We start from the raw sequence: 23,614 nt of genomic DNA, 5'->3' as shown, positions 1-23,614 counted from the left end.
GATGTAAAGGCCCTCCTCCCCCCTTTTTTGCTATAAAAGGGGAGGTTTTGAACTGTTTTGGGGATCCATCGATTGGAGGACGAAGTGTTGTCGGTTTGAGTGCCGAGCTTTGTCGTTCCCTCCGCTTTCTGTTTTGTTCCGATTTCGGGGAGAAGGTGTGGTCCTGTGCTCGCGTAAGAAGCCCATGTGCTCCGAACTAGAGGCCGTCATTTTGCGTGTGTGTGATTAGAGCTCAGGCTCTATCGATGGCCGTGTCTGGTTGTAATCTATCTTGCTTTTCTTCTATTATCATTATTTTGCCGATTTTATCCTTGTGTTCAAGCGTTCCCTCATTGTGTCTATTTGTCTCGGGTTCGTTGTGCATGAGCCTGGGTGCTCGTATGTCGGGCTCCGTGTTGATCTGGAGCGGTATATGTCTCTGAGCCCGTGCGCTCGCCATCCTGCATCCGGGAATTGATTCGGATCGAAAACACGTCCAGAGACGATCCGACAGGGTTGTCTGGAACCCGACCCGGACGTCCTTCCTTCTCCCCTTTCTCATTCCCTCTTACCAGCTCCTTGGTCTGGGACCCTGATGGTCTCGCCCCGTTTCAACACAAACCTGCGGATATCCATGATAACGTATCACGTGAAATGTAATATTTTTGGTCTCATAGGTCATATTTGACCTCCGAAGATGTTAATAAAATCTACCTATCTACCTATCTCTCAATTGAGTGAAGCCTTCTACACGAGGAAAAGAAAAATGAACAATAGTCAATTTCTAGAATACGAAGGCTAGTTTTCAGGTTCATCAAAACATTCAATATATCTTTGTAAAGATGCTGCTACACACACATGTAACATAGCATTAACATACATAGCATAACATAGATAGATACATACATACAGAACATAGCATATATAGATACATACATAACATAATATACATAGATACATACATAACATAACATAGATAGATAGATACATAACATAACATAGATAGATAGATAGATACATAACATAACATAGATAGGTGTGTAGATACATACATACATAACATAATGATAACATACATACATACATACATACATAACATAACATTCAATTCAATACATATATGTACAATATATGTATGTACATATTGATATAGAGCATACATACAATACATTCATTCATGCTCGTATACAAAGGAATAACGCTGAGTGAGAGAGAAACAGAGCTATGGTCTATCGTCTCACCCTAGATCTCAACTCTTAGGGCGAAACAGAGTAACCAGGTATTTTACCCACACGCACACATGTATAGCAGGAAAAAGCCCCAGGAAGAGTAAAAAGGAAACCCTAACAGACGCAGACTCGTTTAGCATTTTCAGGATTAGCTGTTTCTTTCTTGGGGTCTAGAACTCGTTCGGGGTTTGTTTTTCACGCAGCAGTAGATTATGTGATTGTATTATATATCTGCGAAGAACAAATAGAGCCTTGCTTGTGCTTTGCTCTTCAACAATTTAGGTTTTTTTTTTCTGACTCGGGTTCATCTTTTAGTTTGGGGCTTTGATAATAAGATTTCAGGTTTGGTTTTTTCTAATACAATTTAGGCCTGATTTTGGCTAGACATTAATTTACTAGTAAAAGGATATAAGGTTGGGTCTACCCTTGTGTTCAGAGTTTTTCTAACAGAATTTGGGGTTTACTTTAAGCTTTTAGTTAAGAAAATTCAGGGTTTGGTTTTTAGCTGGGGTTTTGTGGTTTCTAAAAGCGTTTGGATTTTGGTTCTTGGCCAATGTTTAGTGGTAAAAGAATTTGGAGTTGTCTGGGCCAGGATTTGTTTCTTTATTAAAAGAATTTACGTATGGTTGTTTTATTATTGTAGGAATCTAGGGTTTGGTGCCTTTGGATTGCGTTTTTTTGAAAGGATTAGAGCTCGAATTTTTGAGAGAAGATTTTGGATCAGGTTTTTGGATAGGGTTTGTTTTTGTAGAAGATTTTGGAGTCTGATTTTTTGCCAGATTTTAGTATTTTTGCTAAGAGAATTTAGAGTTTTGTTTATAGACGAAGCACAGGGTTTTTAAAACTAGGTTTACAGTTGTAGAGGATATATTTCTTCATTGGAATAGGATGGAGGCAGGCCGTCCCAATGAGTCAGAAGATCAATTTGAAGAGCAAAACAACATAGATCAACAAGAAGAAGATGAAGAAGAATTGGTAGAAGAAGAGATTGAAGAATTAGAAGAGTTGGAAGAGGAAGAGGAAGAGGAAGAAAATGCCACAAAGATCGATGAAGGTGGCCACTCAAGAGAGCCAAAAACAGAGAACCCTAATTTAGTCAGAGAAGCTAAGGATTCTTCCAACAATAAGTTTCCCTCCGGTTCAGGGTTAGTTGCTAAGATCATCATAGCTTTGCCTTTAGATACAAGGTCTTGTAGCTAGTTTAGTCTTGTCTAGATTAGATATCTATATACATATTAAGTTTTGCATATAATATCTAGATGTCACTTTGATGATCCAAGTCATAGGCGTGTGTTTCTTTAGTGGAGTTTTCTCTTCCCTAATTTTATGTTGCCTTCACATTTTCATATGGTCAAAGGAAAATCTTCATTGGTGGACTCGCTGGCGAAACAACTACAGGTAGAACCATGATTTGTTTTCAGTATATTTGAATTTGTCCTTTCTTCATGCTCATCAAACCATTACATGAAATTTTAACATATTTGAATATCTCAAATTCTAGCATTTTGGATATCTCATTTGTTTTATTGTTTATTTTTATAACATCAAATCTTGTTTTCAATTCCAAACTACGATGTGGGGACTCAACATTGCTTTGATATTGTGCCACTGATTTCCACATTGTAGATTAGGTCTTCTCACTATAAACACTTTAGGCCGAGGTATAACATCCCTGATGAGGTATCCATAGTATGTTCCTCCTCGGCTACTGAGCCCTGATAATGTCTAATACTAGGGGCAACACGAGGTAATGTGGGTGTATTCCAATATGGAAAATGTTCTATTGTGTTTCCCTTGATCATTCATAGCTATGTATGGTTCTTCTTGTGTAAAGGAGCTCATAACATCCAACTCTTTAAGGAAACATGAGTGAAAGTAGTCTTTTCCACATCTTGTATAAATAAGCTCATAATGCGTAACTCTTTTGGGAAACATGAGGGAAAGTGGTTTTTTACACGTGGTAAAATGTCCAAGTCATATTGGTTTTGTGTATTACCCAAGAGCTTTAATAGCATTTTTGAACTAACATTATAGATGTTGGGAATTCTTGACTCACATACCTTAAAGTCAGAAGACAATTTGGCTCATGTGGAAGTTTCACATTCTACCCAAAAAAGAGAGAAATTGAATTACTTTCTTAAAATCCTAGTACTGGCTTTAGAGAAGTTCATCTCATGAAAATCCAGGCATTTAGAAATTTAGAGTCATATTTAAAGTTGATGTAGAATATACTTAATAGATTTTAAGAATTCTAGTATGAAATATTAAAATGCAGTTTGACATGGCCCAATGTTTTCTGAATAAGGTTATTGGTTCATGTTACCGTGAAAGCTTTTTTTGTCCTTGACAACATTTTTTTTGGATTTGATGTATCCCAGAACTTGAATTAAGATATTGCTTGTTCTATTTGATCAGAAAAGCTAACAAAACATTTCAAGAAATATGGGGAAATCATCGATTCTGTTATTATGCGAGATCGAGCTACTGGCCACACCAGAGGGTTTGGTTTTGTCACCTACTCGGATCCATCTGTTGTGGACAGAGTAATCCAAGACAAGCATGTTCTAGATGGAAAAACAGTAAGTATTGAAGAATGTTTTGCTTTAATCACACATGTAGTACTTTGCTTTCCTCTGCCACGTAAGGTACACTGTACAAGGCAGAAACATTCTAATTTTTTTTTTCTCTCATACTCTGTAGGCATTATTTAATGTGTTTTTTTCTGTTTGTGTAGGTTGAAATTAAGAGGTCAATTCCTCGAGAGAAGATGGTGAAAGGACCAAGAACAAAGAAAATATTTGTTGGTGGCATTCCCACTTCAATTACTGAAGGTAAATAGGAAGCAGTTTATGATATTTCTCATGTGTTTTTATGTTATTTCTTCCTCATTTGATTTAGTCCCTGCTACAGATGAGCTTCAAGAATACTTTTCAAAGTTTGGTAAAATATCTGAAAGGCAAATAATGCAAGATCGAGAAACTGGTCGTTCAAGGGGTTTTGGGTTCGTAACTTTTGAAAGTGAAGATTCTGTGGATGATTTACTCGCCCATGGTGTCAAACTTGAACTTGGGGGCAAGCCGGTAAGATATATTTTCATTACTTCAGACATATGTCGAATACTAAGATCATTTCTCACATTAAGGATTAGCACCCAATGTCATTTGACATTTTCCCAGCATGGTTCCCTAACATGTCCAATGACACCTAGTGAGCTAGTTATGTGCACCTTTTCTTACAGTGGCTCATAATGCTGATGGAAACTATGTATCGCTAATATTGGACATTGTAGGGAGATTTTGCTCTTTCTTGCATGGGAAAGTATCTGAAGCTTCTTGTGATATACATATTTAATGTTCGATAATCATCACTACTTTATTTAAATATTGTGGGTGTGAGGCAAATGTGGTTCTTTTCCTTATGGAATAGAATATCATCTTGTGTACATGCATGAATTTATTCACCGTGATGATCATCAAACTAAATTTACTCAGTCCTCGGCATTCTTCCATTTTAGTAGGAGCCAACTTGCCCTCATGCTTCCCTAAGTTACCTGCCTCATAATTGTTTAACACCATGTTTCTTCACGGGAACATGTCTAAAAATGTCTTATATATATATTGTTTATATGTGCCCTATGTAAATTTGACTTTCTCTTTTGCAGATTGAGGTTAAAAAGGCAGAACCAAAAAGGAATGCTCCCGAGCCAGGTCCTCCGGTTAGGGGAGGCCGTGGTGGTGGCGACTATAGAGGAGGCTACAATGAATTCATGCCATATAATGGAGGTCCGTATGGGGGTCAGTACCGCCCAGGAAGTGGTGGTGGCTATGGGCCAAGAGCTGCTGGTGGTTATGGATCAGGTGGATATGGTGGCTATCAAAGGGGTGGCGGTGGTGGTTATGGTGGTGGATCTGGATATGGTAGTGGTGGAGGATTTGGAGGTGCTGGTGCCCCTTTTGGAGGTGGTTATGGTGGAGGTTATGATGGATTTGGTGGTGGTTATGGTGGCATTCTTGGTGGTTATGGAGAGTATGACAGTTATGGGAGCATGCCATATGGCGGTGGTGGTGGAAACTATGGTAGTGGAGGAGGCTATGGCTCGGGTAGTGGATATGGAAGTAGCCGTAGTTCATCCGGTCGATATCATCCATACAGTCGAAATTGATGAAAGTCTAGTTTTTTTCTGGCTAGAGTTTATTTCCATGATTAACTAGGCCTGGGTTACTTTTCCTTTTTATTATTTTTGACCCGGGGTGTATGTTTGTTTACCGAAGTACCTATAGCAAGTTATATTAACACTGATGTCATCTTGCAAGTTTGTGCTCAATTCATTTTTATGTTTGAAAGTAAGTAAACATGCTTTGCTGTGTACTACTATTACATGCATTGGACAAGTCTGATGCAATCAGAGAACCATTTCCTTGAGTAAACAAAAAACTTTTTATGGATCCTTACATTAGTTCAATGTTTAATATATTTCTCTCATGTCATTTGAGTGTTTTTCAAGTGGTCTTTGCATGCATTATTTCATAGTTCGATGTTTTCTTTATGCTAGGATTGCATCATTAGGTTCACAGATATCACATGCATACATGTATATAGTATCTGTCCACACTTTTTGTTTATATATATATATATATATATATATATTGGATGAAACACTTCAATCTTTCTTTAAACTTGGATGGCTCCTTGGCTTTTTTTATGTATTTGATAATATAGTTACAGGATTTGTGCCAGGGTTGATGACATTGTGAGGCAGCTACTGAAGATAAATAAATACTTGTGTTTGCTAATTAAGGTTGGTATTGATCTCTCATACACATCTATTTAATATTGATTTGGCGTGTGCATATTCATGTCACGGTCTTATCAGTGAAGCGATATGAGTTTCCAAATTATTTTTAGTAGCATCTCTCGTCATTTGTATTGAATTTGCCCTTCATTTGACAAAAATTTAATGCTTGTGATGATGTGGTTTGATAACAATTGCAAGTTGAATGTTTGGAATTTGTTAAAAATGTTATCTTTCAATTGAACAATGGAAGGTGTTTTTACTTTTATTTTATATGTAAAGAGGCTAGCTTTGATAGCCTTAACAAAACTTCAAAACTTTACAAGAAAAGGAGAATTTAGTGGGTTTTGTCATTAAGAGTAACAAAAAAAATCTCCATAAATTTTCTTCATTATAAATTTTTAAAATGATTGATTTGGGAGATTATTTGTCTAATGATTCAGTTTATTTATCTAGATGTAGACCCTTCTCTTATTTTTAATCAATTGACAATGATGCTTTATCCAGTTAACATAGATTCATGTGTGTGAATTTTCTTAAGTGAACTTACAATCTCATGATGAGAAAGACAGGCAGTAATTGTGATTATGTTCTCCCGTCATTACAACTCTAGTCATTTCATTATGAAATGTGTAATTTGAGCACTATCGAAGAAGAGTAAATGGTTGACTGGAGGGTTATGTTAAGGCTATTCTTTGAGTAAAAGGTAATATTACCCTAAGAGGCATTAAAATTTCATTCATTGTAATCTCACTCTCTAAATAAATGGTCATTTCGTCATAATTTTGTTATGTGTTTTTGCTCGCACCTCATGTCACTGCCTACTTAAAGAAGTGTCAATGAAGTATGCAAGACAACCAATAGCAAGAATGAAGGAAAACTTTGCAGCAAGCTTGATAGGGAAAGAAGAAACAATGCCATTTGTTAAAACTTAGGAGAGCAAGAAATGATATCAAACAATCTTGGGCACCCATATTGTGAATGGAGAAAGTATTTACCTTTATACAATTGTGATTCATGCTGTGATGATTAGGAGATCTGGTTATCTTCCTTGAATACTTGTTGAGATGCAAATTGATCATAGAAAACAAATTATGCTATAGATTATACAAGCTTGAAAGGAGGGTAAGACATCAATTTATTGCAATGGTCTTGTCTCATACATTACAAGGCCCTTGAACATGGATTAGTGGCCCATTAAACATCATGACTAGATTGCAATTTGGAATTGCAATGGAACACTTTGGATACACAAAATAAAGACTTTGAAATACAATTAAAAGGTGAATTATGGGGAATTGTGTTGGCCATGAAGGTGGTCCGAGATTACTTGATCAGGGCAAAGGTCGTTATCAAAACATAATACTTCTCAATCCTTGGGATTATCTCTAGATGCTACGATAGATAGTGTATATCAAATCACTTAAACTAGAGGTCTGACATGTGGTTGGGAAGGATAAAACTATGGTAGATGTGCTTCTAGAGCTAGGTACCATGAAGAAATGGAGCCAATGGATGACAATGAGGAACTTGGCTTTTTCAAGACAACTATTATTGTTGAAAGAAATGATGCATGAACATTCTCTACATTCAAGGAAGATGAATATGAACAGGATTGGTTGCTTATAGGCCAATTCGTGAACACATTAACTGTGGATCAATCATGGATGAAAGAAGAGGCTCAGAGGGTTTGAAAGAAGGCATATAAATACTTCACGTTGTGATGGAAAATACTTGAGGAGGAGATCGTTAAATGTGGAGATTGTTGGACGAGGAGAATGTTCCAATCCTCTTCTTTCGCTCTCTCTCTCTGTGGTTTGGTAGATGGGATGTAACACATTTGCTTCATGATGCATCACTAGATTCCTTTGTAAAAGAGGGATTGCAATGCCAATGTATCATGACATGAGAAAAATGTGGATACTCACTCCTCACACATTATACTACACATGTTGCACGTAAATTGTAACTACAAAACCATATTCTTCGCAGAACAGGGATAACGTACGTATAGATAAATGTTAGAACCCATTCCATTGGCTTCCATTCGAACCATTGCTTCCATGCGACTTAGCTCACATGCATTGCAATGTGAGATGGGGTGTTGGGGCACAAGTGATGAGAAAGAAAGAAAGAAAGATATATTAACGTTTTCTAAGGCCAAATTTGGCCCATGAGACAATTGGTTTACAACAAAAATGAGTGTTTATCCAATCATCAAAACTAAAATAAAAGAAAATAGCTTAAGCTAATAGAGTTCTAGTAGTGTACAAAACTTTGCACTAAGCCTAATCTCATTTCCACCCAAGTCTCTCAAAAAGAAGTGGGAGGTCAAAAGTTTTTGGTGTGGGTGTGACCCATGGTCCCGATGCATAGAGTGTCCTAGCCATGGCTTCTAGGCGGTGTAGTTCACGTTCCCTTATTTTCTTTATTGCTTCTACATCTCGTCGAGTTGCTTTGAAACCCGACATCCAAGGGCGTTTGGTTCTTCTTTGATTTTCTGCTTCATCAAGGAAAAGCCCGAGTGGTGCAGGTGTGTCGACATTCATTGTCTCCCCCTGTTCTTGAAAAACTTCATTTGTTACATGTTGGTGAACATTAGCAACATTTTGTAACTTATTCTCTCTGTGTTGTTTCAATTCTAAGATGTATCTACCTAATTTCTTTATATCTAGTGTATCTAATAGTTTAGGGAGGGTGGGAGAGGAACCAAGTATGCCTTGATATTTTGCCCTTATCTCGGCATAGGTGGGGCATTTGCATGTAAAATGGTACTCATCCTCTATCTCTATGTGGCATAACCTACATATCCTTTCCTCCCTAGGGACTCCATTAGTACGTCCATTCTCAATCTCAAGTTGGTGAGATGATATTCTAAGTTGACCAATGGCAACCCTTAGTGCATGTGGTAAGAATACATCTAGATATCTTGGTCGCGTGATAAAACCTAACTTAGAGAAGTGCATAAAGTGTTCCTTATAGTACGACATTTTAGATGGGAGTGGCTCTAGTGGGGTGGTCCATTTATACCGAGTATAAATTTGCCATATTTCTTGGCGTATTACTTTATTGCGGTCCTCATGAGAGATTAAAGTGTTATCAGTCGTGTGGTCGTACTTAAGGGGGGGGAGGTTATTAATGTTTAGACCGTTGGCAAGAAGCCAACTCACCATCATGCCATACCATGAGCTAGTATAGCGGGACTCATACAGTGCTCGAGAAGCCTTAAAGGCTTGATGGGATATTCTATCAAGTGGTTGGTTATGTATCCTGTGGATAAAGACTACAAGTTGAAAACGTGCTTCTACTAACATAGGGGGTAGAGTGAACTCAACCCTAATAATGTCATGTGGGACCGACAATTTGCTTTAGAGTTGGCGTGATAACATCATCACCAATGGTCTCTCTAATTGCGTCCACATGAAAGATGGTAGTCTTGGAGCCAAAACCGTTGATGCATACATGAGAGAGGGAGTCACTAATGAGTCAAAGAGCCACCCTTTAGTTCGTGGCTCTTGGAAGTATGCTTGGTGGCATTGTCTCTCGAGGAGTGAGCGGGATGCATGTCCTCTTGTAAGTCTATCCTTCGCTGCTTGTGTCATCGAAAGTTTACCTGAGCGGGCATTGAAAGTGACTCCGAGATAGACATATGATCCAACCACCTCAACTGGGCTATGGGAGATAGTTAGGTGACACTTAGCTCTAACTTGGGCCGACGTGTGGAAGATAAGGACTTTCATTTTCCCTAGATTCACTACCAATCCTCGTTGTGTGCAAAAGTCATCTAAGTCATTAAGGTGCCTTTGTAGGTCGTGTTCGGATTCAGAGAGCAAAACTATGTCGTTTGCATAGAGCAAGATACGCACCTACGTATCCCCAAGGACTACTCCATTGCCTCCCTTACGAGCAATAAAATCTGTGATCTCATCAATGTAGATCCCAAAAAGAGTTGGAGATAGGGGGCAACCTTGTTTTACACCAATAGTGCTAGTGAAACTATCGGATATGCCACCTGGGCATCGAACACACCCGGACACTTGTTCATATAGTGCGTAGATGGCCCAAACCATGTCATTTGGTATCCTCAAGCTCTTAAGCCTATCAAACAACCGCTCTCTAGGGACTGTGTCAAAGGCTTTGCGGAAGACCACAAAACAACAATATAGTTTCTTCTTGCGAGCCTTAGTCTGGTCAATTAAGCATCTAAGTGTGAAGATATGATCAATAGTGGAGAAGGCTCGTCTAAAGCCAGCCTGTTCAGGTGCACGAATATTTAAGGTCTCCATAGAATCGCTAGGCTCTGCCTCCATTACTGCACCATATAATTTAGCAAGGGTATGACCTATCATAATGGTCCTATAAGTATTTGGGTCCATGGGGTCCTCCCCTTTATGTATGGGGGCCACTGTGTTCATGATCCATTGTGGTGGAAAACCCTCTACGAGGGCGTGATTGAAGATTAGAGTTAGCAAGGGAGCTATTCACTCTCTCGCATATATGATGTGTTCTGCTCGCAATCCTGTGTGGTCCATGGACTTCCTATGTTGTAATTTCTTTATGACCTTCGTGACCCTAGAGGTCGTGAAGAGTGTCCCCATAGTAGGTCGGGGTGTAGAAGGCATTGGAATGGGTGGTTGGTTTGGGATTTGGTAAAGTCTCTTTGTATAAGTGTGCCAAGTTTCGGGATCTTCGATGGGTGTTTGTGGTCTTGGTTCCCGTAATCTCTTCCATGCAGTGGCACAATCGCTACTCATGAGCATATGGTAGAGTTCCCAATATTGGGATGCCTCCCATGCTCGTCTCTTACGATGTGTCATCTTGCGCATTTCTTTACGAGCTTGTACTGAGGTAATACTACCACTAAGTTGCGATATTGTAAGTTGTCTATGTAAGCACCTACAATCCTCATCATACCATCTATTTTGTGGCATAGATCCTACTTTACCTTGATTGGAGTGTTTCGTGTATGGAAAACTGCTAACTGCTGTAGAGTGAAGGATGTGTGTGAGTTTCGTACTAAGGCTCTCTAAAGGTAGGGAGGGATCAAGGGAGGAGAGATGGGCTTGAACATGTCGAGCATATATGTCAGAGAGCTCATGTGTGAAATGTATTGTGATGTCATGGCATGGTTGAGTAGAGTTGGCGACGTTAGAGATATCGCATTTTAGCTCGAAGTATAAGAAACTATGGTCCGCGCCAATAGGACATGGGGCCACTCGGAAGGAGTTAATCATGTGGGTAGCTTCAGGGCGTCCTATTAGATAATCAACTGTGCTTTCCCCTCTTCCATGTGGGAAACATGTGAGCTCTTCCGAATCTGGCCACTTGGCTAAACCATTATATATGACCATCTGGTGCCGACTGCCAAGTTTGAGAAAATGATGGTCAAAGCTCGTGGCATCCGCACCTTGATCCTTTGATCTACGTGTGGTGTCTATGTCTAAAGGATCGACATTTACCATTTCTAGGTTTCTATTCATTTGAAATATTGTGCATTGTCAGGATTGGGTTCTCGTATTAAAGTCTCCTACAAGGAATACTTCTCCTTGGGAAGAATATCGGATTATGTCATCCGATAGAGGTTCATATGGGGAAGGCCCATGTGGCACTCCTTCATCAACTAATCTCGCCTCGCCAGCCAGATTATAACGAGGGCCTCTCGGGGGGAAGTAACAAATGGTGAAAAATACTGCCTTGTCCTTGCTTGTGGAGACTTTCACCCACATAAAAGGAGCTTCTGGGTCTGTGCTCAATATTTCTATCCTATTATGTAGCTCCCACTGAAACAATATTGCGACACCTCCAGATCCCATGGTAATGCATCGACGTGAGGTTTGTCTAAAAGCCGACTCCCAATGAAATCCTTCAACTCGTGGGAGTCCCCTATTTGGGCTTTGGTGTGTTTCTACTAGGCAAACTATATCTGATTCCTTTAATATCTCCTCTATGCGGCCGAGGTGTGTCCAAAGTGCGCCGTTACAATTCCATAAGGTCATCCTAAGTGTGTTTTTTGTCACATGGGCCACACGCCGTCAATTAGTAGTGCGATCATTTATGATCACTCGCCCATCTCGATAAAAGGCGCGATGCCCTTCTTTACGAGCTTGCATAACCTTTGGCATACAACTCTTGCAATGCTCAATTTGCATCTTGGTGAGGTCTTCATTGAGATAGATAGGGTCCCCACCCAATCCTCGAAGAATTGGTCTCTTCTTAAAGAAAGTGATTCTAGAGTCTAAGTCTTTAAATTGAAGAACTAAGGCTCTCTTCCTAGTTGTGTCATGTCCGACCCTCCAAGCTTTGGTGATAGGTAGGGTTGTTGTGTACCCTAACATTTTCCCAAGTGTTTGTGCATCCTCGTCCGGGGATGCACCTTCCTTGAGCCCAGTGACATGGACATTTAGGCGTCAGGCCTGACGCATTTTCTCTTCTTCAAGGGTGGTATTAACAATATTTTCATCCTTTATTTCTTTTTTAATGTTTCTTTTAACCACATCTACCCAACCCGTTTTTGCTAACTCTATGTTATTTTTAACCTCCTCTTTAACTTTTTTGATCTCATCTTTTATATCCTCTATGGAGGATATTTTACCGTCCTCTCGGGATACCTCGATGTCATTAAGTTGTCATTTGAGGTTTGTGTTTTCCTCTTTAAGTTTTTCTATTTCGGCCTTGAGGGCATCTTTTTCCTCTCTATCTTTTTTCTTGTGGGTTTCGGCGTCTTTCACCCATTTTTTCATATCCATCTCTATTTTTGTTAAACGGTTAAACATATGTTGAGAGACAAGCTCAACATCGGCCGGATCGGCTGAAGAAGCCGAGGACCGGATTGGTTGGGACCGATCGGTTAGGCCTAGTGCGTAAACCGGGAGGTCGTTAGGAAAGATATTCCGTGAGGAATATATTTGGGAGTTAGTGTAGGAGCTCTTGATGAGCATTGAAGTACTGTCAGTACTTCGGTCAGTCCTTCTAGGGCTTGTATAAAAGTGTTCACTGAGCACGTCTTATGTACAGACTGAGTATTATTGTTGAATATAGTCCTTGTGTTCTCTCTCTGTCTCTCTCTGTCTCTCTGTCTCTCTGTCTCTCTCTTATCCCTTTTGTTCCCTAGATAAACCTCTAAAATTCTAAATGGTCCTATGCACTGATGATCCCTTTTCTTTGTATTACCTTTTAAGTTTCTTAATATGAATTATTTTTTAATATTTCTCTCTCTCTCTCTCTAAACTTTGTACATATGTATCTCTCTCATCTTTGTATCTTTCTCTCTCTCTCTCTCCTTGGCTCAAATTTCTATTCTTTAACTCTCACTCTCCCTCTCACATAGACCCACCGATTGTATACCGCTTACACTCCTTGTATCGACCTCATGGTCTAAAATTCACAAGTTATTGGATCGATTGTCGAGGCAGCATGGGCAATGTTGGAAGAGAAGATCATGCCCAAGTTCAACTAGGTTGAAGCGGTCTAGACGGTCGTCTACATTCAAAATTGGGTCGAGGAGAAGGTGTCAGCGAATGTCGAATTTACGACACCTGAGAATATTCAACAGTATTGCCTATGTGCATGTGCCAAACGAGAGGCGAAGAGAGTTGGACCCGAAGTTGGAGAAGTGCATTTTTAAGTCAGCTATTCACATGAATAGAAGGGGTATAAGGTTTATCACCCTCGAATCAAACAAGTTCGAGTAAGGAGATGGCATCATGGTACTCCTTACTGACTCCGGCTCCAATGGAGCCCAAAATTATCCGAGCAGAAGATGATGAAGAAGAGTTCGGTACTCGAAACGAGAGTCTAATCTCATTTCGCTTGAGCGGGCCGAATGAAGAGCTAAGCCGGAAAGACCAGTAGGATGATGAGTCGCCGAGTCATGAAGACTCGACCATGCTTTCCCTGTGCAAGGAACCGAGGAGACGATTCACGTGTGTTGAGCGGACAAGCTCAACCGGATCCGGATCGGCTGAATAAGCCTGAGCCGGATCGTTATCCAGAATGGAGAATCGGATAGGTATCCAGATCGGAGAGATGGATAGGATTGTCACCGGTAGGCCGTCAGAGGCCTACAATCCTAGCCTAGTACGTAGGCCAGATTCCTTAGAGTTAGTGTCAATCGCTCGTATGAGAATTGAAGTACTTGTCGGTACTTTCTGTCGGTCCTTTCAAGGATTTGTATAAAAAAAGTTTTGTAGGACATTTGTAGTTACAAAGTGTTATTTTTTTGAATTCAGTTTTATGTTGTTCTGCTCTCTCTATCTCTCCCATGTATTCAAGCTTTCCATTAAACCTTCGTTCTGTGTTCTGTTGTTATCCAGACTACCCGGTTTTGTCTTAGCTTCCACACATTATTCTTTACATGGTATCAGAGTGGGAGGGTTGAGAACCTCTACTGCCGACAAGCGATTTACATAGACGAACCATAACTTCCGGAAAAGCACAGACCGAAAAGAAGGAAGATATGGACAGAAGTATGGCGAGCTCGCTTCCTATGGAAAAGCTCAACCGGAGCAACTATGTGTCATATAAAATTCATTAATACTTGTTGGGCATAGATACTGGAGCTACATGAAAGGAGCAAATGTAGCAACGCCAGATTCGGCCCACAAGCACTTCCCGGCATGGGAGCAAGGAGCACGCAGAGTGTTGTATTGCCTTGTGTCCTGTGTGCACGACCAGATGCTCGGATACATCAGAGACGCAAAGTCACCGAAGGAGGCTTAGGAAAGTCTTCGGAAGATTTTCACCACAAGTACCATGGCTCGGAAGTTGCAGCTCCAACAAGAGCTCAACAGTATCTGGCAACGGGACATGTTGGTCACCGTCTACACCACCAAGATTAAGGAGATCTGCAACGCGCTCACTTCCATCAACGTGACGGTGGATAAGGACGAGATGGTTTAGATCTACCTTGGTGCTCGAGCACAACGGTACATGCCAATCCCAATGGTGATTTGCACTCAGGAGAAGCCATCGTCCTTCGTTGACCTGCAATCGATGTTGATTGTTGAAAAAAACCATGTGAATGGGTCAAGGGCCACTCAATCGGACAACCAGATGTTGTACATTGCGACGGATCGGGCTCGTGGGCATGGAGGAAAAGGTGGGTTGGCACGCAAGTGGCCGGCAAGAGCAAGATCGGAGGCACACAGATGGTACCGACTGCAATTCTGAACCCTCCACAAGTAGGGGGAGTCAAGGCGGCGCCGAAAACCAGCAAGGGAAGGCCGACATGGAATGCTGGTATTGTGGCAAGAAAGGACATTGGGAGAGCGAGTGCTAGAAGAAGTGCGCTGATTCAGATAAATCCGGATCCGACAAGACCGAACAAGGGAGCCGACAAAGCTCACACTACGATGAAGGGCCAGAAGGATCCGGAGCTCAACATTATCCGGCAAAGGGACATGTCGGTCACCGTCTACACCACCAACATTAAGGAGATCTGCAATGCGCTCAATTCCATCAACGTGACGATGGACGAGGATGAGATGGTTTAGATCTGCCTCGATGCTCTAGCAAAACGGTACGGGCCAATCCGGACGGTGATTTCCACTCGGGAGAAGCCATCATCCTTCGTTGACCTGCAATTGATATTGATTGTCAAAAAAAACCACGCGAGTGGGTCAAGGACCACTCAATCGGACAACCGGATGTTGTACACAACGGCGGATCAGGCCAGTGGGAATGGAGGAAAAGGTGGGTCGGCACGCAATGGAGGCAGCCAGCAAGAGAAAAATCGGAGGCACAGAGACGGTGCAAACAACAATTCTGGACCGTCCACAAGCATGGGGAGTCAAGGCGGCGCGAAAACCGGCAAGGGAAGGCCGACACGGAATGCTAGTATTGTGGCAAGAAAGGACACCGGGAGAGCGAGTGCTGGAAGAAGCGCACCGATTCGGATAAATCTGGATCCGGCAAGAACGAACAAGGGAGCCGGCAAAGCTCGCACTACGATGAAGGCTCTGAAGGATCCGGAACCGGAAAGACCAGAAAAGGGCCAGCCTTTGTGATGACACAAGAGGTGAACTCGATGAAGAAGACCACTTCCGGATCGAAGGAAGTGTGGTATGTTGACTCCGGAGCATCTAACCACATGACGAGCCAGGAAGAGTGGTTCTCCTTTCTGGAAAAGCCGGAGCAACCAGGAGTTGTCGAAACCGGAAACGACAATCATCACCCTATAGTGGATGCCAGAGAAGGCCCTTTAAGTTATGTGGGACAAAAGGGAAAGTTGATGAACGTTTTACACGTCCCAACAATCACAAAGAACTTGGTATCGATCGGGCAGATCGTGGACTAGGGGATGCAAGTTCGGTTTACACACCTCGGGTGCTTCTTCAAGGAAGAGGGCCAAGTTAGCGCACAAGGTCGCCACGATGGGAGGATGTTTATCCTCAACACCAATGACGTTGGTACCGTTGTGAAGATTCCGAGACATCGTGAGAAATCGGGGAAAATCGGAGGAATCGGCAAGGTGCGCCATGTGCACCCACTCTTGTAAAACTTGTATAGGGAAATGGGGGCGCCTTTATGATGCCGAGCGGCAATAAAGTCGGGACGGACGATGCCATGTATCACGAGATTTATCCCACATAGTCACGCGACACTCACCTTGTTCTATAAAAGGGAGGGCTCACTTCTTGTACAAGGGTTCCTACCCATTGGGTCCCAAACAGTTTGGTTCCTCGTTTTGAGGTTCCGATTAGTGTTAATGAATTTCTGTGTATAACGTCTTTCTCTATTCTCTGTTAGGGTTTCATCTTGGTGTGTGTGTTGTCTCTATTCACTGTTAGGGTTTCGACACCATCTGTCTACACTTTTCCTATGTTCTTGTTCGTTGGTTCTCAGTACTCCACGATCCGATACGTCTGTGTGTGTAGGTGTTGGCTTTTGTCGTTTATGCGGAGCCCGCATGCTAGGTGGTTCGCTGGCAGGTCTCCCTCCTTGGCGCGCAAGACCCCACTCAGTTCAGCGAGCCCGTGCGCTCCCTGAAGGCGTCTTGGCATAGGAGGTGATCACTCTGGAAGAGGCGGGCCCTGCACGAGGGTCTCGTTGCGCAAACAAGCTTGAGAGCTCCCCAACCGGTCCTAGGATGCAAGCTCCCTCTTCCTTTCCGCGTGGAACTCGCGTCGCAGTGAGTGTTTTGTGTGTATGTGTCTCCGGTGTGTGTGTGTCTCCGGTGAGCGTGGGTCCGGGAGCGGGTGTGTGTGTGGTCGTCAATGTAGAGGTACCGGCTGTAACTGGGTGTGTATATGTGTGTGTGCGTGCGCGGTTAACCGGGCCGTGTCCCGTGCCTCTTTTCGGCCCCTTGTACATACCGGCGTGAAGGGCGGCAAGGACGAGGGCGCGCCCTCTCACTTCCAGTGCGGTTACCGGTTGCATCCGTAGAATATCCGGGATCAAACCGGCTGGCAATACGGCAACTCCTCCCATCCTGGTTCATGACCCTGGGGGTCCCGCCCGGATCTGACATGCAAGCGCGGATTTCCGCGACACCTCTTTATTTGCAAAGGGCGAGTCAGATATTGACTTATGGAACAAGAGGATTTGCCACATCAACTATAGGAGGATTCAAGACCTGCAATCAAACAGGTAGTTTTCGGATTTCCAAAATTCAGTGGCCGGAAGGCCCAAATATGTGAAGCCTACCAGCTCAGGAAGCAACATCGGCTTCCATTCCCCACTGAAAGAAACCTGAGTCGTAACAAGCTCGACTTGATACATTTGGAAGTATGGGGACTGACACAAAATGTTAGTCTTGGCGGGAGCCGATTTTTCGTCTCCTTCATCGACGACTACAACCGGCACACATGGATCTACCTCATAGAGACGAAAAGAGAAGTCTTTGATTGTTTCCGGAACCTGCAAAGTCTTGTTGAATGGGAAACGGAGAGGAAGATCAAGTGCCTACGGTCTGATGGCAGAAAAGAATACTTTTCCGAACAATTCAACAGTTATTGCAAAAAAACGGAATTCAAAGAGAATTTAGGAATAGATACACACCGGAACAAAATGGTGGCTGAAAGGAAGAACCGGTCAATTGCGGATGCAGTACAGGCAATGCTAGAAGAGAAGAGCATGCCCAACTTCTACTGGATTGAAGCGGTCCAGAAGGCCGTCTACATCCAAAACTGGATTGGGGATAAGGTGTCAGCACACGAGCTGTATTTCGGGCGGAAGCTGAATTTAAGGCACCTTAAGATATTCAGTAGCATTGCATATGTGCATGTGTCGGATGAGAAGTAGAGAAAGTTGAACCTGAAGTTGGAGAACTGCATCCTTGTCAGCTACTCACATGAGCAAAACGGTTATAAGTGTTATAAACCCAGAACAAAACAAGTTCTAGTGAGCCGAGATGTCGAATTTGATGAGTCAGCATCATGGTACTCTCTACCGACTCTGATATTCAACTCCAATCCAATTGCGGAAGATGAGGCCAGTGAGCTCAAAATGATCCAGGCAGAAGATGAAGAAGGATTCAGTACTCTGGGCGAGAGTCCGATCTCATTCCAGCTTAGTGGGCCAGGCCAAATGGGCGACTAAGTCGGAATGACCAGTCAGATGAAGAGTCGGTAAGCAGTGGAGACTTGGTCGTGCTCTCCCCGCGTAAGGAACTGATGAGACAGTTCATGTGCAAGGAGAAGGGGAAGAAGAAGATGCCGAAGTATGACACTGGCAACTCCAGAAAGAACCAAGACGAACCTTCAGGAACAAAGTCTGAGCCGGCCAAGAGGGCCCTCAAATCAGCCAACGAGAAGTTACGTTGATCTACCCTCCAGAAGAACCCTGTCAAATGATATGCTTATAATGACTACATGGCACATCACTATGTGTACATCACGAAAGTGGCGGAAGGAGTGACCCGGAGAGCTACGCCAAAGCAACAAGGGACGCACATTGGCGTGCTGCAATGGAGGAAGAGATGCGGGCACTTGATGCCAACAACACATGGGACTTGGTTGACCCTCCCGGGCATTGCAAACCAATCGGTTGCAAGTGGGTGTACAAGGTAAAGTATAATGTTGACAGTTCGGTCAACCGGTTAGTGGCCAAAGGATATGCGAAGACCCACGGAATCGACTACGACGACACCTTTGCTCCAGTAGTGTAGATGACTACAGTTCGTGTGGTGCTAGTGGTTGTTGCAGCAAGGGGATGACATCTTCACAAAATGGACGTGAAGAATATGTTTCTTCAAAGCGATCTTGAAGAACAGGTCTACACGATCCAGCCCCCCGGATTTCAGTCAGAGATGAACAAGTCAACAGTGTGTCGACTCAAGAAGTCACTTTACGGCCTGAAGCAAGCCCCCGTACTTGGAATTCAAAGAGCACGCATCAGTTGCGTAAGCTGGGGTTTGCGGCCTCGAACTCCGACTCTTCCCTGTTCATACAGAAAGGTTTACAAGGTCTGGTATGTATCTTGTTGTACGTCGATGATCTAGTCATCACCGGACCTGGACTCGCTAAAATCGGTTCTGTGAAGTCCCAACTGTCGAACGCATTCAAAATGAAGGACCTAGGGGACCTTCATTACTTCCTCAGGATTGAAGTGATCCATACCCCCAATGGCATATTGTTGTGTCAGAGACATTACGTGTTGAATATGTTGTCCAAGTTCGGCATGACCGATTGGCGAGAAGATGCCAGGAAAAGCCGACTACAAGGATCGTCAAAGTTGAGCTTGCGAGGGAGTGTTGAGCGGACAAGCTCAACCTTATCTACATCGGCTGAGTAAGCTAGAGCCGGATCGATATCCGGAACAAGAGCCAGATCGGTGCCCGGAGAAGAGAGTCGGACCCACGTGTGAACCAGTAGGCCGTTGGAGGTCTACACTCCTAGACTACTAAGTAGTTAATCCTAGGAGTTAGTGTCAGTAGCATAGTACGAGCATTGAAGTACTCGACAATACTTTTGTAAGTCCTTTTAAGGACTTGTATAAAAGTGCTCACTAAGCACATTGTAAGTAAAAAGTAATTATTTGTAACTTGAGCTTAAGTTTATGATGTTCTGTTCTCTCTATCTCTTCTGCGTACTCTTTGTGTGTAATTTAAGCTTTCCATTAAACCTTAGTTTTGTTTTCTGTTGCTATCTGACTGAGCCGGTTTGTTTAAGCTTCCGCACATTAACTTTCATAAAATATAGATTGTCGAAGTCCCTCCACGAGCTACGGACCTCTACACAACAAGACCGGGAATGAGATTCGGAACGGTACCAACAAGAACTGGAAGAGGAAAAGAATCGAATCCTCTGAAGGTATCAACAACATGCGGAATTAATGCAGGCGAAGGTTTCCCAACTAAACACCTCATACGAACTCCGGATAGCTCAGCTCGAACTCAACGCCTAAACCGCCAAAGACGCAATGGACACTCTCCGGGTCACGCAATGGACACTCTCCAGGTCAAGTATGAAATGGGTGAAGAGTGGGTAAAGGCATTAGTTACAAAGCACTTGTTAGAGTTATGATCTAACGTCATCATATGATAAGGATAAAATATATATGAAATAATAAAGGAGAGAGAGAAAGAAGGGTGCCGATCCACCCGACTACCCCCGAGCGAAGGGATCGAAACGGACTCGAGCCTCGATTGGCATCCCATACCACTGTTGTGGCGTTGAGACATACTTGGTGCTGGCACACTCGCTACAGGAGTTGACCCACCACGAAACAGAGTCTCGACATAGTCAAGAGATCGACACAAGGCCCCCTAGCAAGTTCACACTTGGCCTAATGGGTTGTCTCAATCTCGAGGATTAAAAGTAATCCTCCCCTTCTTTACATTCTCGTTTAACCCTCACACTTATCCACGTGTATAGAATACTACGGCAAATTCTCACCATGGGATATTATATGGTCATGCCCATAACATACTCCCCCTCTTTAAAACATTGCACTCTTGCAATGGAAAGTTAGGGAAGTTAGTTCTAAGAGTATTTTCACGTTCCCATGTGGCATCTTTGATAGATTTATCCATCTATTTAATTTTAAATTCTTGTAATATTTTAGAATGCAATTTTTTTGTTTTAACATCAAGAATTCATTCTGGTACATGTGGTTTAGAAGATAATTCTTCAAAAGTAACCAGAGTTTCAGTTGTCACTGTATTGTCGCCAGAACCTAGAAGTTCTTTTAGACAACTTACATGAAAAACTGGATGAATTTCAACGCCATCAGAAAGAGTGAGACGATAGGCTGATGAACCAATGCGTTTGAGGACTTGAAAAGGTCCACAAAACTGTGGGGCTAACTTAGCACACATACCTGTAGACAATGTCTTAGAATTGTGAGGTACACGTAAAAATACCTTCTGTCCAGGGTTGAATACACGAGGTTGCCTATTATGATCGGTGTAAAAACGCGCTCTATCTTGAGCAGTTTTTATATTATCTCGTGCAATATGCAACATATCTTGCATATCCCGAAGAAAGTTTTGCGTACTTCGCAACTCATCATGATGTATATTAACATCAACCGGGGTTCATGGCTGAAAACCATACATCAACATAAAAGGACTATATCCCGTTGATGTATGCTTGGAGTTGTTATAGGAAAACTCCAAAATTGGGAGATAACGTTCCCATTTTGTTGGTTTTGCACCAACGTATACTCGAAGCATGTCTTCAATAATTTGATTTACTTGTTCTATTTGTCTATCGGATTGAGGATGATCCGTGGAGATCATGCTCAACGTAGTTTCTAACTTCTTAAAGACTTGCGCCCAAAAGTCCCTAGTAAAACTTTGGATCTCGATCACTCACGATATCCATCGGTAACCCATAAAAACGAAATAACTCGTCAACAAATTGGTAAGCCAATTCAAGAGTTGTTACCGTGGATTTAGTAGCAATAAATCTTAGTTAGTCTATCAACCACAACCCATATGGAATCCTAGCCTTTTTGGGTGCAAGGAAGGCTAACAATAAAATCCATGGATATACTTTCCCACTTATTATTGGGAATGTCCAAGGTATGTAAAAGTCTTGTGGCTTTAAGTCGCTCGGCTTTGTTAACTTGACATTGGTGACATTTAGTCACATAGCTATGTATGTCAGGGATTATCTTAGGCCAATAGAATTCAGTGGAGATGAGAACGAGCGTACGATGTATTCTAGAGTGCCCTGTTGAGGGTGCATCATGGCATTCAAACATAATTCTCTTTTTGAGCTCAGACAAGTCTGGAACACAAACCTTCCCATTACGATAGAGCAAACCGTTAGCAATATGGAAGGATTCCTTTGAGGATGTGGTGGTGTGTGCTCCAGACTCAACTCTTGCCCAATATTTCACAAAATAACTGTCATCAAGATACTTTCTTCGAAAGTGATCATAAAGATCTGATGTTATTTCAGTGAAGCTAAGCATGCTAACTTCACGTATGCGACGTAGTGCATCAGTGACAATGTTCATGGAACATTTACGATATCATATGGAAAAATCAAAGTCCTGGATGAAATCAGCCCATCGTGGCTTATGACCTTTCAGGTCTTGTTGGTCACAAAAATATTTCAAGGACTCTTGGTCCGTAGTTACCACAAAACAATTTCCATAAAGATAATGGCGCCATATTTTGAGCGCATGTATAACTGCAAATAATTCCTTTTCTTGAACGGTATACCGACATTGAGCATAATCAAGTTTCTTACTTTCGAATGTTGTTGGTTTACCATCTTGATATAAGACAACACCTATAGCATAATCGCTTGCATCGGTTTCAACCTCAAAAGGTTCTGAAGGATCGGGTAAAAGAAGTGAAGGAGCCTTGCACCCAGGTCCTTGAGTTCCTTAAAGGCGAGGTCTAGTGTAGCATTCCACACAATATGTTTTGTAGACTTACACATTTGACCTTTTAGAAGATCAGTAAACGGCGTCATCAATTGGGAGTAATTACAAAGGGATTTTTGCAAAAACCCGACAAAACCAAGGAATGATCGAACTTCTTGAATATTCCGAAGAGTGGGCCAAAGTTTGATTTTCTTGATGCGAGAAGGATCAATTTCAACTCCTCGTTCGGTTATGACATGTCCAAGATAAGTAATTGATTTCTTGAAGAACTCGCATTTTGAGATCTTCGCGTAGAATTGCTTGTCACACAATGTTTGTAAAACAAAGCGGACATGTTTAGCATGTTCTTCTAATGTACGACTATAAACTAGAATATCATCCAAGAAAATAACGACAAATTTTTAAAGTTGTTCTTGGAAAATGTCATTCATTTCTTGTTGAAATGTGGCCGGAGCATTGGTCAAACCGAAAGGCATAACCAAAATCTCGTAATGGCCATAGCGCGTACGAAATGCCATTTTAGGAACATCGTCCTCGCTTATACAAATTTGATGGTAGCCCGTACGGAGATAAGTTTCATAAAATACCAAGTTCCTTAGAGGCGGTGAATTAGATTGTCAGCCCGGGGCAATGGATATGAATTATTGATCATCACCTTATTTAGGAGTTAGTAATTAATACACATACGCCATAGCGCGTACGAAATGCCATTTTAGGAACATCGTCCTCGCTTATACAAATTTGATGGTAGCCCGTATGGAGATAAGTTTCATAAAATACCGAGTTCCCTGGAGGCTGTGAATTAGATTGTCAACCCGGGGCAATGGATATGAAT

The 23,614-nt window shown here is 42.2% G+C and overlaps 1 protein-coding gene across 3 annotated transcripts; it reads left to right on the top strand.

The window, feature by feature from the left end:
* Positions 1-1,134: 1,134 nt before the first annotated feature.
* On the top strand, positions 1,135-5,700 carry LOC147852450 (uncharacterized). Of its 3 annotated transcripts, XM_087333961.1 has the most exons (8): positions 1,140-1,258; positions 1,852-1,945; positions 2,031-2,353; positions 2,566-2,606; positions 3,624-3,787; positions 3,943-4,039; positions 4,119-4,288; positions 4,870-5,700. In XM_087333961.1, exons 3-8 carry the CDS (start codon positions 2,097-2,099, stop codon positions 5,368-5,370), a joined length of 1,230 nt encoding a protein of 409 aa, XP_087190087.1. In that variant the 5' UTR covers positions 1,140-1,258; positions 1,852-1,945; positions 2,031-2,096; the 3' UTR covers positions 5,371-5,700. The 3 variants fall into 3 exon arrangements, with proteins under 3 accessions (XP_087190088.1, XP_087190087.1, XP_087190086.1); XM_087333962.1 differs by lacking the exon at positions 1,852-1,945 and having other exon boundaries at positions 1,135-1,258; positions 2,096-2,353; XM_087333960.1 differs by lacking the exon at positions 1,852-1,945.
* The last annotated feature ends 17,914 nt before the right edge of the window (positions 5,701-23,614 follow it).

This window comes from Azolla caroliniana, unplaced genomic scaffold (genome assembly GCF_043228905.1).
Source record: "Azolla caroliniana isolate FFs.n. ecotype wild unplaced genomic scaffold, voAzoCaro1.0.p SCAF_18, whole genome shotgun sequence".
In the NCBI taxonomy this organism is placed as follows: domain Eukaryota; kingdom Viridiplantae; phylum Streptophyta; class Polypodiopsida; order Salviniales; family Salviniaceae; genus Azolla; species Azolla caroliniana.
Note: the sequence above shows the minus strand (reverse complement) of the source record. Positions and strands in the feature narration are given on the sequence as shown.

Excerpts from the sequence above, each read along its gene's own strand:
- LOC147852450 (XM_087333962.1), top strand. The coding sequence starts at position 2,097 with ATGGAGGCAGGCCGTCCCAATGAGTCAGAAGATCAATTTGAAGAGCAA. Across the intron at positions 3,788-3,942 it reads ATGTTCTAGATGGAAAAACA|GTTGAAATTAAGAGGTCAAT; the intron begins GTAAGTATTGAA and ends CTGTTTGTGTAG. Across the intron at positions 4,040-4,118 it reads TCCCACTTCAATTACTGAAG|ATGAGCTTCAAGAATACTTT; the intron begins GTAAATAGGAAG and ends TCCCTGCTACAG.